The sequence below is a fragment of the Pristis pectinata genome, chromosome 1 (genome assembly GCF_009764475.1).
Source record: "Pristis pectinata isolate sPriPec2 chromosome 1, sPriPec2.1.pri, whole genome shotgun sequence".
Lineage (NCBI taxonomy): Eukaryota > Metazoa > Chordata > Chondrichthyes > Rhinopristiformes > Pristidae > Pristis > Pristis pectinata.
This window is the reverse complement of record NC_067405.1, coordinates 69,337,056-69,353,182: the sequence shown is the minus strand read 5'-3', so window position 1 is coordinate 69,353,182 and position 16,127 is coordinate 69,337,056. Positions and strand designations below refer to the sequence as shown.

Below are 16,127 nucleotides of genomic sequence, written 5' to 3'. Positions count from 1 at the left end.
TAAATTCCTGGGTTCTGATGGAATCTATCCCCAGATTATTGAGAGAGGCAAGAGAGGAGATTTGTGGGTTTGACAAAGATCTTTGTATCGTCTAGCCACAGGCGAGGTCCTGGAGAACTGAAGTGCAGCCAATGTTGTTCTTTTGTCTAAGTAGGGAAATTGGGATAATCCAGGAAATTATAGGCTGGTGAGTCTCACATCAGTGATAGGGAAGTTATTGGAGAGGATTCTTAGGGATAGGATTTACTCACATTTGGAAGAACATTGGCTAATTAGGGGCAGTCGGGATGACTTTGTGTGGGGCAGGTTATGTCCTACAAACTTGATTGACTTTTTTGAGGAGACGACCAAGGTGATTGATGAGGGTACGGCAGTGGATGTTGTCTACGTGGACTTCAGTAAGGTGTTTCACGAGGTCCCTCATGGTAGGTTGATCAGGAATATTAAGGTGCATGGGATGCATGGTGACTTGGTAGTTTGGATTCAGAGTTGGTTTATCCATGGAAGACAGAGGGGAGTGGTGGAAGATTGTTATTCTGGCTGGAGGTCTGTGACCAGTGGTGTTTCACAGGTATCAGTGCCGGGACCTCTGTTGGTGATTACAGGAAGTCCCCAGATTAAGAACAAGTTCCGTTTTTGAGTCTGTTTGTAATTTGAATTTGTATGTAAGTCAGTACAGTATTTATAATTGTTATTTATTCAAGTTAAACGGACCCATTTCAACGGTTTTCATTATGTTTCTTTTTTTATTCCGTGTGGGATGCAGTGAGTTAAGGTTCAGTGGGTCGCGGGTGATGTTAACCAAACGCTGAGCAGTTATTAGCATTTCTTTACTTGGGAGTACCTGGCGTGAATCCTTGTCGTCCACGGGTGTTCTCCCCAGGATGAATTGCTTTATAGCTCAGTATAGGGAGGCTACTTGTGAGGGCTGGTGCCGGACAGGCTGTGTCAAGCAGTGCGGTCATTCAGCATTGAATTTGGGCCATCACTGGGGACTGGGAGCATCTGCTTCACATGTTAATGTGCTAGGAGATATCTTTATGGTAACAACACAACATTGATTGCTGGCCAGTGAGCTTGCACCATAAAGAAATCTCTGGGCTGGGGAAAGCTGAGCAGCAACTTCCATGATATCTCAGTAGAGTGCACTGTGGAAACAGCGAACTGAAGCCCACGCCCCCTCTCCTCACCGCCCGGCCCGGTGCTTCCTTCTGTACTCGGGCAGAAATCTTTCGTTCGGTGAGTCCAATGCTGACAAAATATCAAACAGTATGCCGGTGGTTTGACAACATTCCTCAAAAATAAAACGATTACATAATGTCTAGATCCAGTGTTCACTGCCTCTGTTCTAAGACACGGTCGGATGTTCAGAAAGCATCTAGCTCAAATCATTGTGCAAGCGAATTGATTCTTCTACAATGTTTTATGAATGAACATTAAAATTCTTCACAATCAGATGCGAATATGGACAACCATTGCATTAAACCATACATGTAAATATTTACAGTTCGTCCCGTACTAACGAACTGCCCGTTCGTTAGTATGAACCATTGTGTGTAACTCGATTTTTTTTTTAAATAATAGGCTTTACGGAGGTCGGTTCGTAAGTACGGGTGTTTGTAAGTCGGGCGTTCGTAACCCGGGAACTTCCTGTATTTGTAAATGACTTAGATGAAAATGTAGATAGGTTGGTTAGTAAGTTTGCAGACAACACAAAGATTGGTGGAGTTGCAGACAGTGAAGAAGGTCGTCAAAGGATACAGCAGGATATAGATCAGTTACAGTTATGGGTGGAGAAGTGGCAGATGGAGTTTAATCCAGGCAAGTGTGAAGTGTTGTACTTTGGGAGGTCAAATGTAAGGGGAAAGTATACAGTTAATGGCAGAAAACTGAGTAGCATTGATGTACAGAAGGATCTTGGGGTCCAAGTCCAAACCACCTAGAAAGTGGCAACACAAGTAGATAGAATGGTAAAGGAGGTGTACGGTATGCTTGCCTTCATCGGTAAGCCCATAGAGTATAAGAGTCAGGAAGTCATGTTGCAGTTGTATAAAACCGTGGTTAGGCCGGACTTGCAGTATTGCGTGCTGTTTTGGTTGCCCCATTACAGGAAGTATGTGGAGGCTTTGGAGAGGGTTCAGAAGAGATTTTCCAGGATACTGCCTGGATTAGCTGTAAGGAGATGTTGGACAAACTTGAGAAAACAAACTTTTGTTTTCTCTGGAGCATCGGAGGCTGAGGTGAGACCTGATAGAAGTTTATAAAATTATGAGAGGAGTAGATAAAGTAGATGGCCAGAGTCTTGTCCCCAACGTAGAAATGTTAAGTACTAGAGAACATGCATTTAAGGTGAGAGGGGGAAAGTTTAAATCAGATGTGCGGGGCAAGTTTTTTCTTTACACAGAGAGTGGTTGGTGCATAGAACACACTGCCAGGGCAGTAGTGGAAGCAGATACGATAGTGGTGTTCAAGAAGCTTTTAGATGGGCACATGAATATGCAGAGAATGGAGGGATATGGATCGTTTGAAGGCAGAAGGGATTAGTTTAACTTGGCTTCATGATTGGCATGAAGGGCTTGTTCCTGTGTTGTACTGTTCTATGTAAATTCTCCTGTGTTGTTTGCTGCAACTACTAATTGTTTATAAACCTTGTATAACTGATCAACTTTTTATTCTTTTTTTACCCTCTTGAAATGAACCCCAGTGGTTTGTTTGCTGTTTTCTTGGCTTTATTAACCCATGTCACTACTTTTAATGATTTGAATGCCCCTTGATCCCTTTGCTCTTCTGACCAGGCTTAGCTCTTGCTGGGTTGAGTAATGCATGTGATTGATTGAACCATATCTAGATAGCATTGCTGAATAGGCCTAATGATCTTTTTATGATCTTGCATGCTTTAATGTATTTTGGGGTGAAAATACTGAAAAAGTACCTTTCCTATCCCATTCATAACATCCCAAATGTTTTACCATCAAAGAATTACTTTTGAAATATCATCACAATTGTAATGCAGGAAAGCCACCTCCCACTTTGTGCACAGTAAGCTCCCACAACCAATGTACCCAAATAATATTTTAGAAATGTTGATTTGTGGAATACATTGGCCAGGGCACTGGGGAGAACCCTCCTGCTCTTCAAATTGGCACTGTGGAATATTTTGCCTCTGATCTGAGAGAACAACAACTCTGACGGTGTAGTACTCCCTCAGTACATAACAAGACTGTCAGCCTTGGTAATGTATTCAAGTCAGTGGAGTGGAACTTGAACCTAGAACATTCTGATTTGGGAAGAGATACAACAGTTAATGATTATTGAGCAGTTCCAAACCTGTTGCCATCACACATCATTGGAGTTGGAATCCTATGGTGAGCCTCCACTGGTCGGGTCAGAACTTCTGGCAGTGAATGTGCAATGAATTTTTTTTCTTGAAAAGAATTCTGTTTGTTGATTTTCTATGCACAAAAAAAATCGTAATCATTTGAACAGTAGAGAACTGCTTTCAACTGGTCTTGAAATTAGAGCTTTTAACTGTTTTTCTGTTGTCTGCAATTGGAGTAAAGGGGTATCTGAAATGACTGAGTGGAAAGAAATGCAGTTAATGAGGGAGTGTGCTTGATTCTTAAACAAAAATGGATTTCAAAGGCTCTGGTTAGGCTTGTTAAAGCCAAGGTTGGCTTTTAAAGTGAACTTTATTTACAGAGATAGTAACTTGAGATGTTTGAAGTATGTGTCTTTGTATGAGTGGGAAGGCATTCCTGTAACAGATGAACTCTGATCAGACCCCATTTAGAGTACTATGTTCATTTCTGGATACTGTACCTGAGAAAGGATGTGTCGGCCTTGGAGGAGATTCAGTTTAGATTAACCAGAATTACTCTAAAGCCTAAAGGTTAAATTATGAAAGCACTTTGCCTGAATGGTCTGATTAGGATGTTTTGCATGATTAAAGGATTTGGCAGGGTTGACGGAAACTATTTTGTCTTGTGGGTGAGTCCAGAATAAGGGAGCATAACCATAAAGTAGAGCTGGCTACTCTGGTGATGGCTGGAAACATCTTCACACAAAAGGAATGGAAAACTTGAACTTTTTTCCAAAAATTCAGTTGCTACTGGGGGTGCATTGTACAATTCCATAAGTGAAAGTAAAAGGTATTAAGGATCATGAAGACTAGTGGATGAGATTGAGGTACAGACGGCCATGATTTAATTGAGGGGCTAAAGGAGCTGAATGACCTACAGTCACTATCGGCATGTTTGAGTGGAAATGATGTGTCACTAAATATAGGTCAGTGCAAATGCACAGATTTTTATCAATTGTTCACATTATAAATAAATGGTGGAACAGGTTTGAAAGAATAAATGCCCTATTCTTGATTCTGTGGAGTGCAGGGATATAATGAATGGCATGCATGCATTCAACTGCATTTGTATGTGTCCATGTGGACTAGCTGGGAAGCATTTGCATGCTTCACTTAATCAAGTGGCAGATGTTTGCTTATCAATTGATCGCTTGTCCTGGCAATCATTCTGAAGACAAAAGTTCAAATTATGTTTTATAGAGACCTTATTAATAATCCTTCTGACAGAAGCTAAAAGCACTGCTGCTGTTCTAGGAAACTATGGGACAATGTTGCATTGATCTGATGCAAGCTAATGTCAAACCACAAAACCAGATCTTCTGCCTTTTATTCTTATTATTTTACCATGTTCCCAGGAACTAGTCATCTACATCCAAAATTTCAAAATAAATGACTACAGAAGTTCGGTGCATTGGATTCTGTAAAGTCCCAGCAGGTTGGAAAACTGTATATGTATTGCCCTGCTTGAAGAACGGAGGGAGATTAAAGACAAGAAATTGTAGGCCAGTTAGCCTGATCTTTCATTGGGAAAATGCTGGAATCCATTATTAAGGAAGTAGTGACCAAGAATTTGGAGATGGTTTTAAAAAAAACCCATCACAATTAAAGTTAATTAAAATCGTGAAGAAACTTAATAATTTAAAATGTTAAACTAAAAATAATTAAAAAGTAAAATTTGCTTCCCTTTTGCATCCTAATCTAGGATACTATTGAAATCAATGGCAGGGTGGGGTGGGGGGGGTGCTCTGATGCTGTGCCAAGCCTTGCTGTTGCAGGATCTTAGAAGTAATTTTGGGCTGTCTAGTTGTGAAACGTTGTGATGATTTGTGCCTTCAAATCTCTCAAGTCCTGGACTTGCAGAGCGCAGTCCATAACTGAAAGGTCAACAGGCTATGATGTAAGCTGTTTCTCTCTCCACAGATACTGCCCGACTTGCGGAGCATTTCCAGCATTATCTGTAATATTTCAATACAGATTATCTAGTAACGATCAAATTATTGTTCTTGTGATGTCACTGTGGGCAAAGTAGTTCATCTCTTTCCTATGGTAAATCAGTGACTACGTTTCAAAGATTCTTCAGCAAAAAACAAAATGCCGTCACTCTAGATGAAAGGTCTCAACCTGAAATGTCGACTGTCCATTTCCCTCCACAGGTGCTGCTCGAACCATTGAGTTCCTACAGCATTTTGATTTTTGCTCCAGATTCCAACATCTGTAGTCTCTTGTCTTCAAAAATACTTCATTGGGTGTAAATTGCTTGGGCATGGCTGTGAAGGGTGCTTCAGAAACGCAGGTCTTTTAGACCATCATGGGAATCAATTTCACACTGTTATGATCAAACAAAACTTGAGATAAATAAGTTGATAATCTGCTTCTGATGACGTTTAAGGAATAAATACGTACCAGGCAGAAAATTCACACAATGCCCTCCGAAAAGTATTGTGCTATCTTTGCCTCTCATCTTTTGGGAGAATATTAATCTTGATTTAACATCTCACAAAAAATGCCTCTCCAACAGTGCACTTTGAAATTCCATTGAGAATGCTGCTCCAAACTAATATTGGGAATCATGAGCATTAGAGTGGTGGTTCCATTTCTGAGACTCACTCGTGGACAACGTGTGTTGAATGTGGATACACAGTCCTGTAATGGCCCCCACAGTGGAACACCTAGGTGGTTCTCTCTGTTTAGTTAGAAGAAGAATGGTAAAAGTATAAAATTTGCCATTGGGCGAGCAAGAAATACAACCACTTGGGAAGACAATGCAATTTTGTTCGACACTTTATAGAAATTTTGTGATGATGGAGAGGTTGCATAAAAGATTGACAAATATCATAACTGTAAAGATATACTTACCAAGAAAGGGTGAACCTTCATTTGAAAGCTGAGAGGTAATGTAATAGATATCTTTAAAATATCAAAACATTGAGAGCATGGAGAAAGTTTCTAGTTGTGGAAAAGAACAAAACCAGACTGAGATTCAGCAAGAAATAAAATAAGGAAATTAAAAAGAATTTCTTTATCCAGAAAGTGATGAGAGTATGTAAATCATTTGTTTGAAATAATTAGTATAGATACATTTAAGAGGAGGCTAGATATGCAGGGGGGAGTTGTGCTAATAGTTGAAGTATGGGGTTAAGTTTGTGGAGCATAAATACCAGCTTGGAGTATTTGGGTCAAATGTATTTGTGCTGTACATTCTATGAAATGAAAATCTCCCTGGCGTTGAGTTTTTTTTTAAAGCTAGTATGTCAATGCATGCTATTGTTGGTATTGGCAGCACTTTGCTAACACTCTGTGTTCAAAATGACAAAAACATAAAATGTTATCCTCCATAACTACATAGTATTTTACTGGTATTTTGAATGAACGACAGTGATACACTTGTGCTGCGATTGCGCATTGCTGTTAGTCCTGTTAAGTAAAAGACTTGTGTCCTTCATCTATCCTATGCATTGCCTCTCAGTTCACATATAGGTGATTTAATTTGTTAACTTGGCTTATTATCAACACATGTACCGAGGTACAGCGAAAAACTTTGTTTTGCATGCCATCCATACAGATCATTTCATCACGTTGGTACATTTGAGGTAGTACAAGAGAAAAGCAACAACAGAATGCAGAATATAGAATTACAGTTTGGGTTTTCAAAGTACTCTCATGGTCTCTTCTGCAAGTCCACTATTCTACTTTAAAGTCATTGGTCTGGAGACAGTTCAATTATTATAGTTATTAAAGTAACTCCAGGTTCAGAGCTGGATCAAAATCAAGCTGGAAGAGGGTTGGAGGCCATGGACGTTATTAATACAATTCATGAATGGCAATTTCAAATGAAAAAGGAAGAGGACCATGTTCCCCTTAAAACAGGAGTGAGAGATTATATAGGTCCTTAAATTGAATAAGCCTGATGGATGGGGTTACTCTTTTTACTTTCTGCTCTTATGATCTAATGAGCCGCAAGGAGGCTAAACATGATCTTGTTCTATTAAATTGTTATACCATTGTAGTCGAATTCCAGTAGCTTTAAATAAGGGTGGGAAAGTAGGAATGGATATGATCCCTATGAATGATTCATGTGCCATAAATCTGACTGCCTATTTGTTCAATAGGGGCCCTGAGGACACATGTTTTGAAGGTGGTGTGTTTCCAGCTATACTAAGTTTCCCACATGATTACCCACTGAGTCCACCAAAGATGCGTTTCACAGGAGAAATGTTTCACCCAAATGGTAAGCAATCATTTTTTTATGGTCCTGCTGGCTTCTGTTTATTATCAGGAAGAGTTTGCTGAACTCTTTCTTGTCTAAGCTGGAATCTTACAATGGGATGTTTTAATAAATTGGAATATTCATGTATGCTGTGCATTTTTCAAAGAGGCTGCCTTTTATATTTGATCATTGATTTATTGCTACAGTTTACCCAGATGGAAGAGTTTGCATCTCAATTCTACATGCACCGGGTGATGATCCCATGGGATATGAGAGCAGTGCAGAGCGATGGAGTCCTGTTCAGAGTGTTGAGAAGATTCTCCTCTCTGTTGTCAGCATGCTGGCAGGTAAAACTCAAGTGGGCTCTGCCTTTGAACATGATCGAAGAGGGCACCTCTTATTGTTTCTCGATATTTTGCACCATTTTGAGTTTATAAAATTCTTTTCTCCTCAGATTTCATTCTTTCTCCTTCATGTCTGGCACATGTTTGGCTGTCCCTTGCTATCCTTCTGTCCTTGGAAACTGCCAGCCATCTCCATCCTCCCTTTCCTCTCCCAAATCCTTGAATATGTGGTACTTCCAAGTTTTCACCCTACACTTGAAATTTCTGTTTGAATCCCTCCAATTAGATTTCTTCCTCTCCCACGTTATGAAAACAAATTTAATCAAAGTCACTAATAACATCTTATGTGGCATGGGTTATCTATTGATCATGCAGGTAAGTGGACTTGAATGACAAGGTTGTCTATAAACGCCCAGCACTAAATGGTCAATAATCTCCCCCAACTAAATATTGGGAAGCTACAGTTGTCAACGTGAGTCTTTGTCATAAATTCCATAGCGTAGCTACCTCCATGCCTCTCCTGGCAACTGTTTAGAAGTGAACAAGATTCTTCACATTCTTAGTTATATTTGACTCTGAAATGAACTTTGGACCACATATCTGTACTATCGCTAAGACCATCTTTTCCACCTCTAACATTGCCTGACTCTCAACTGCCTTGGGTTGTTTGTGGTTGAAACCCTTATCCTTTGTTACCCCAGCACTATCTCCCAACTGGCCTCCCTTCTTCTATTGACAGTCCAAAACTCTGCTACCCGTATCTTAACTTGACCAATTGCTGTTCAACCATTGCCCCCATTGCTTTCTAACCTTCATCGATTGTTGTTAAGTGGGGTGCTGATTTTAAAGTTCTCACCTTTTTTATCTTTAAAATTTTCCATGGTCTTGCCACTCCTTATCTCCTGCATTCTCCTCCAACTGTCCAAGATATTGGCACTCCAATTCTAGCCTTGTGATCAATCCTGAATGTAACTGTTTCACTGTTGACATCTGTGCCTTCAGTTGTTAAGGTCTTAAACTCTGGATTACCTTCCCTAAACTTCTTTAATTCTGTACCCATTTTCTACTTTTAAGATGGTCTAAAACCCCATTTCTTTGTTGAAATATCTGTCACTTACCCAAATATCTCCTGGTTAATTTGTTGATTGGCAGTGCACCTGTGAAGCACCTTGGGACTTCTTTTGCTCCTTTAAAGTTGCTACATGTAAAGTGTGGAATTTACAATCTCAATCCTTAATCTGGGCTCTATATTAGATCCAGTTGCCTTATTTTTCAGCAGCATAAACTCTCTGTCTAGTGTTGAACTTCTTCACTGAACAGGGGTCAAGAAAACAATGCATTCCCAATGCTTGTTTTATGCCTGCTTTGTAAGTCAGAAACAATTTCCATTTAGGATGGAGAAAGGACATCAATGTACTCAATGTCATTTATCCCCTCACGTCAAAATTATTGCAAAACATATTTCTACCACCTTTCTACCACCTTTAAAGGATTAAAAAAATATTCTTCCTCATATTCTTTTCACAATTAATTTGAATCTGCATTTTGGGGGTAATTCTCCTTTCACTGGAATTGGTTTCTCCTTGTAGACAGACTAATTGTTTGATTTCAATTAATCGTTTTAATTGTACGTTTTAATTCATTTGCTGTTTTTGTAACCCAAAGATCCAAAACATCTGATGTTGAAAAGTGAACTAATAGACAAATCTTTATGATATCACCATCTGTTGCTTGAAGGTCTACAATTACAGGTGACCCCTTTATTATGGCCGTTTGGGTTATGGAAATTCGCCCTTACAGAATTCACAAATCACCAAAAATTTAAGGTGCAAAATATAATTCACTTTCATGGAATTAACATGGGGGTGGGGGGTAGTAAATAAATCAACACTTTTTTTCAACTTGTGTTTCTTGACGCACGTGCAGATGACTATTGTTATGGAAGATCGCGATATGGACCATTTTCTAGGAACGCAACTCCCCCATAATGCGGGGTTGCCTGACAAGAAATAATGAAAGGCTTGTGAACAAAATGTGCACTGCACACACTTCCTGCTCACAAATGAGTGGATTGGAACTCCTCTGAGGCCTGTTAGATAATTTAGATGTAGCAAGATTCTAAGACTGCTAGTGTGAAATATTGATAAAAAAGAATTGGGAAGAAGGATTGAAACAAAGGATATTGGATCAAAATAAGAACTGAGGTGAAAGTAAAGCTGGGAATGACACCTGACCGTATTATAGATCAATAAATGGAGGTTGTGTGCCAATTGAAAATAAGTATGGAAAATGAGTGGGGAAGAATAAAATAATTGAGTTAAAATTGAGATGAAGAGTGGAAAAATTAGGAGAAATCATGACTGCAATGATTAGTAAGTGAGCTCCAGTTGCATCACCTTGAAGCAAAGACATGGGTGCATTTGACACAGAAGTTACTTGCTATGTGGTGTTAATTTTTTTCTCCATTTGATTGTGTTCCTTTGTTTTACATTCCCATTTCATGCTTTTAAAATATTCCCAAATGTATTCAACAGGAGTATGAAAGAAAGACCACCATAACCTGTCTATGTGAGCAACCTGAATTAGTAATACAATATAAAACAATCATGTAAAGATGTTTGCCCACAACAGACTTGATCCTTAAAAAAAAGACAAAGTGCTGGAAACATTGAGCAGATCAGACACCATCTGTAAAAAGACAAATAGCTAACGTTTCAGGTCGAAGACCCCTACATCTGACAAAGTTCTCAGCACAAATGTTAACTGTTTTATTTCCACAGATGCCACCTGACCTGCTGAGTGTTTCCAACATTTTCTGCTTTTGTTTGTGGTTACCCCATTGTGTTTGCACTGGCCTTTTGAACTAGATAGTCCCAAGTTTCTTTTTCTCCTTTTCCTCCCTCTCCACTCCATTTTGCCCAGAACCCATGCAAACTTGACCTTTTCAAGTATGTATCCAATTTTATTTCCAAAGTTATTACTGAATCTGCTTCTTCCATCCTTTCAGGCATCAGTACATTCTAGATCACAACAAACATGTTACCTGCCCTCTTATCACAGACTGTTAATGTACTGCATCAAAACCCTTCGTGATTTTGAATAAGTCTGTTAAATCTCCCTATAACCCTTTTTTGTATTGGTCGCAACTACTCTCCCTGATGTCCTGTCAAATCTCCCCAGTACACTATGTAAAGTCATGCTGTGTCATCCTTCCTAAAGTAGGGTGCTCAGAACTGAATGTAACTCTCCAGCTTAGACATGAACTCTGATTTATAAAGATACTCAAGTTTCCTTCTTTTGTACTCTTATTTATGCAGTCACCATTCTAGATCTGCAGTCGTTATAATTTTATTCACTGTTTATATTGCTTCTGACATTTTTTTTTACAGAGCCCAATGATGAAAGTGGGGCCAATGTTGATGCCTCGAAGATGTGGCGTGATGACCGGGTACAGTTCTGCAAAATTGCCCAGCAAACTGTGCGAAAATCCCTTGGACTGTGATTGATTGGAAAGCCCTTCAATTGTCTGGGGATCATCTGCAATATTTAATGGTTCTTTGCACAATGCAGTTTGTTTCCTGCTAATCGTATCCAAGGATAAAGTTAAGATCATCCTGTTTTCTTTGGCGTTAGGACTTATTTGGCCCCCTGTCAAAACTTCACCAGACTATTGAGTGGCTTTCATTCCTGAAATAGTGTTGTTCTGTTTTCCATTTCAGATGCAAATAGTTTGAACTTGCTTTGAAGGAATAACTGAAGAGGTAAAAATAACCGCTGTAAAAGACACATGGTAACATGAGTTTTGTTTCTCCTAAATATTGCTGTAAATGGAAAAGGTTGTGATATTTCTGTTGGACACCTCTGCTCGATCCTGGAGACAGTGATGAGAGCCTATTTGCTTCCTACCATTTGGTTAATCTCTGTTGAATGCAAGCAGTTTCAGATGTAGGAACAAACTGGATTTTGTTTCCTCATATGAAGGAAGACTTCAAGTTTTCCTTGCCTGTTGATGATGCACAGTATCTTGTAGAGATGAGTGAAGCATGGTTTGTCATTAGCAGCAAATGGGATGTCATTTACCAGGTGATGATTCCACGCTCCTGTCCCCTTCCAGAATTTGTACAAAAATTTACAACAGACTGATGGTTTCTAAGATGGGTCTTTCAGTGGAGGAAAACATGTTTGTGCAAGAAAGCTCTTGGACATTAAAAATTAAAGAACAGCACTTAAAATACATGAAACAGCAAATATCTGGTGTAAATCCCTTCATAACACCAATGCCATTTCAAGTACCTTGTTTCCTACCAGCAGAGAAATCTGATGATGATGAAGGTATCTGCCTTCCATTAGGGGTGGATGATGTAAGTGTGTGTGCGTGCGCGCGCTCTGACATGTTTGATGAATGTTATCCTCTGGAATGAAAAGACTGTGTGCTTCTGCTTCATAACCTTGACAAGACCGAGACAACATTCAGGCAAATTCCATTCATGTCACTGATGTACCAGGCAGTGACTAGCTCCATCAGGAGAGAGTCTAACCATCTACACTTGACATTCAATGGCATTATTGAATTCTTACCATCAACATCCTGAAGTCACCATTAACCAGGAACTCAACTGGACCAGAACAGAAATCCTCTGGCTACAAGAGCAGTCGGAGTCTCGTACCCTGTGGCAATTGATTTGCCCAGCACCCCAAGTTATTCCTACCATCTTAGTCCCAACGCGCGCCTTGAAGATGGAATGCTCTCTCCTTGCTTGGATGATGGCAGCTACAATGCTGAAGAAGCTTGACATCACCCAGGATATAGAAGCCCACTTGATTTGCACCACGTCCATCACCCTAAACATTCTTTCCATCCATTGGCTGTGCACACTGACTGCAAATATACAATCTATAAAATGCACTGTAGTTACTCATTTGGGTTACTCCAATAGAACGATACCAAGGGGAGCAGGTACATGCGATTACCATCAGCTGCAGGTTCTCCCCCAAGTCACACACCATCCTGTCTTTGAAATATTAAGTCATTCCTTCATCACAGAGTCTAACTCTCGGAAATCCTACCCTAACAGCACAGTGGGAGTACCTTCACCAGAGGGATTGCAGTGGTTCAAGAAGATGAATCGGCACCACTTTCTCGAGGGGAATTGGAGGTGGGCCATTAAATGATGGCGTTGCCACTAAGGCCCATATCCTGAAAAATGCATTAAAAAAATTGCTTAATGCCCTTTCCCACTTCCTCCTAGAAGTAACAACATGCTTGCCTGACTATATAATAAAGAAGTTTCAGTGGATACCTGAATATTGCTGGTTGTATTCTGAACCTCATTCACGAGAAAGTATGTCTCACTGTTACTTCGTCTACTCAGCAGTAAAGTATCTTGTTTTACTTTCTTTTGATACTCTCTTCACAAACAGCAATTCTAAATACCTAGTTTCTTCCTGTATGTTTCATCCATATGATGTGTATGCTGTGGTCATTTGATAGTGTGCAATTAGTTCCATTACAGCAGCCCATAATTGTAGAAAGATGGAGTAACTACTTTGCCTGAATACTGGGATTTTGGAGGTACAAGGCTTTTCTTTATGTAAAACAAAATGCAGTAAGTATGCCATCATACTGTCTGTTGGAATAGCTTCCAGGCAGTGGTGACACTGGTTGAGTGTTATCTAACACAAGTGACTGGTAGGAATGAGCCCCTTTTCCAATCCCCAATCTGACTCCAACACAAGTTGTACAGAATTACAGGTAAGTTATAGCATTGACACATTGCTGCCCTTCATAATTCATCTCTCCCTACAACCTTTTGACCATCATGTCCTGCAGATCGGCACATAACTTCTTAAATGCAGCTGTGCTTATCCTCTCAACTGCATAAGGTAGCAGCAAGTTGACTGTTCTTTGGATAAAAGAAATTCTTGTTATAATTGGTGTTCCAGGATGTTCTGCAGTTGGGTGTAAGACACATTGGACCAGAATGGAATGAACTTTGTTCTGCAGCTTGACTGACTCATTTTTTTTTCCAGTTGTGTAAGTCTTGTATTTCCCTGGTAGTGACACCTGTGTCCTTGATGGTGCAAAGCATCACAGTAATAATTATTTTGCATTGGCTGTCATTTTAAGCTTTCGCTCTCTTTTTCATTTTCAGAGGCCACTCGGGCAGTACTTGGGCTTACTTGGCTGGGCACTTGAAAAATAATGAATATGCCAGAGGCACATGGTTCGGAGATTGAAATATCAGGCAATCATTGTGGGAATTCCAGTATCAGAATGTAATAGAATGACCACAGTTTACAGCTCTGCTTCAATGGTGCTGATAATTAGAGTACTTGGACAGTAACAGCTGCAGCTTGTATACGCAGATTCATACCAGTGGGTTAATGGAACAGGCATCTGAAACTGCAGCTTTACTTTGCTAGACACTGGTAGATAGCACATTACTGTTAATTAAGATTTAATGGAGTGCCTTATGTTTTAGGATGGTTGAGAATATATTTTGGTCTCTATAGTTCTGTGACTGATCCATTATAAACTGCAGTAAAATATTTTTGAGGTTGAATAAGTGGAAGCTACATTTATGCTTGATGTATATATTCTGAGACCCTTATTCAAATTCAGGTCAATTGAAGGAATTAAGAAAGCATGTCTGTGCTAGCTGACTTTTTATATTTCCAAATAAAAATAATGGATTCTCCTCTATTCATTTCCAAGTGTTCAGTGGGCAACAACAAAAGAAAATATGTTTTGCCTTAGTTTTTGACGGTCTTGCTTCTTGAATGCAGGAATATTAGTGAAAATGGATTGTGATCGTGGCACATTGTTTCTAATGATGACAGTTGGACTAGCATGGACTCGGATTCTTACATTGGTTTTGTATTGTAGCTGAGATGAACTCGATGATTTTTGCGAAACATAAGTGGGTTAGGTGTGTTAAGCCAGTTGCCATTAGTTAGGAGCTCTAGAGTAAGTGTGACTGCTTGCAGTGAAGGGTACCCGACAGTTCTTGGGATTTTACCATTTAACTCACAGAGCCTATTGAATTAGACTGAAGCTGGACTGTATCTCAACACGATTTACCCACATTTGTTCTATATTCACCGATATCTCCTCTTGGGAAAATCTACCATTTTTTAATACTTTCATTGTTCTAGCCTTAAAAACTGGTATTCATAATGATATCCACAATAAATTCCATGGAGTATTGTGACTCCTGTTAAAGTATGTGAAAGTGAATTTTATTACAATGTAATTTTTTATTTGAATTGGTTCAGGACCCTTGGACATTCATTGAAAAGCAGTTTGGAGTCTAGCAGCACTCCTAGCAGGATTTTTCCAGAAAATTTACTTTAACTGGTATTGTATACTAAATTTTAATGAGTCACAGCACCCATTTATGTTACCTTTTTACTAGCAGTTACTGTTTGTATATAATAACATATCTTGGTTACTTGCTGACCATACCCTATGAATGATCCAAAATATGTTGATAATGTGGTTTGAACTCAATCAATGAAGTTAATTAAATTGCATCCATGTTGAGCAAATTGAAAAAAAAGCACGGAACTTCTTTCCTAGAATTCAGACTGTAGAAATAGGCATTTTAAACTGGTTGGTGATGCTCTTTATACTCCATACCTGCTACCTCTTGCATTACTTTATCTCTCCCTATTGGTATATTGTTCTAAGTCTTTGTTTCCATGTACTTATGATGACTTATGATTGCCATTGGACTGATTTTTGATGTGCCTGAGCAGCATATTGATTGGAAAGTGCTGTTTAAAGAGGCCACCTGTGGCCATGTTACATTTGGGATTCTGTTCAGTCTTTGCCAGGCATAACCTACAACTTTTAACTGAGTGCATTGGAATTTAGCTTGTTTTCACTCAAAGCAAATGTCAAAGTTATTCATGAATTCATATATTCTAACCCCCTGTAGAAGGATAGGGATTGGAATATTTTACAAGTACAGATCTTATTCAATATGCAGATACAGTTCAAATGCATTAAAGTTCCGTATATAGTAATTTACAGCAGAAATGCAGAAAATACTGGAAATACACAGCAGATCAAACATTATTTGTTAAGATAGAAGGAGTGTTTAAACTCAGTTAACCATTTACAAAACTTAGATTTCCAGCAGCAGTAGTATTTGGCTTTTGTAACATTATTTCCTGATTTAAATTTTCCTCAAGGCAACCATGTTGAATTAAAGTC

The 16,127-nt window shown here is 39.2% G+C and overlaps 1 protein-coding gene across 4 annotated transcripts in view; it reads left to right on the top strand.

The window, feature by feature from the left end:
- The window catches only part of ube2g2 (ubiquitin-conjugating enzyme E2G 2 (UBC7 homolog, yeast)), a 51,876-nt gene extending 36,222 nt beyond the window's left edge, over positions 1 to 15,654 (top strand). For 3 of the 4 annotated variants that reach the window (XM_052013768.1, XM_052013777.1, XM_052013750.1), the window contains 3 exons: positions 7,468 to 7,586; positions 7,772 to 7,912; positions 11,299 to 13,301. In XM_052013768.1, the coding sequence (XP_051869728.1) occupies positions 7,553 to 7,586; positions 7,772 to 7,912; positions 11,299 to 11,411 (288 nt within the window). In that variant the 5' untranslated portion in view covers positions 7,468 to 7,552 and the 3' untranslated portion in view covers positions 11,412 to 13,301. Of the gene's footprint in view, positions 1 to 7,467; positions 7,587 to 7,771; positions 7,913 to 11,298; positions 13,302 to 14,061 lie in introns of those variants that run through there. The other variant, XM_052013758.1, reaches the window with a different exon arrangement.
- The last annotated feature ends 473 nt before the right edge of the window (positions 15,655 to 16,127 follow it).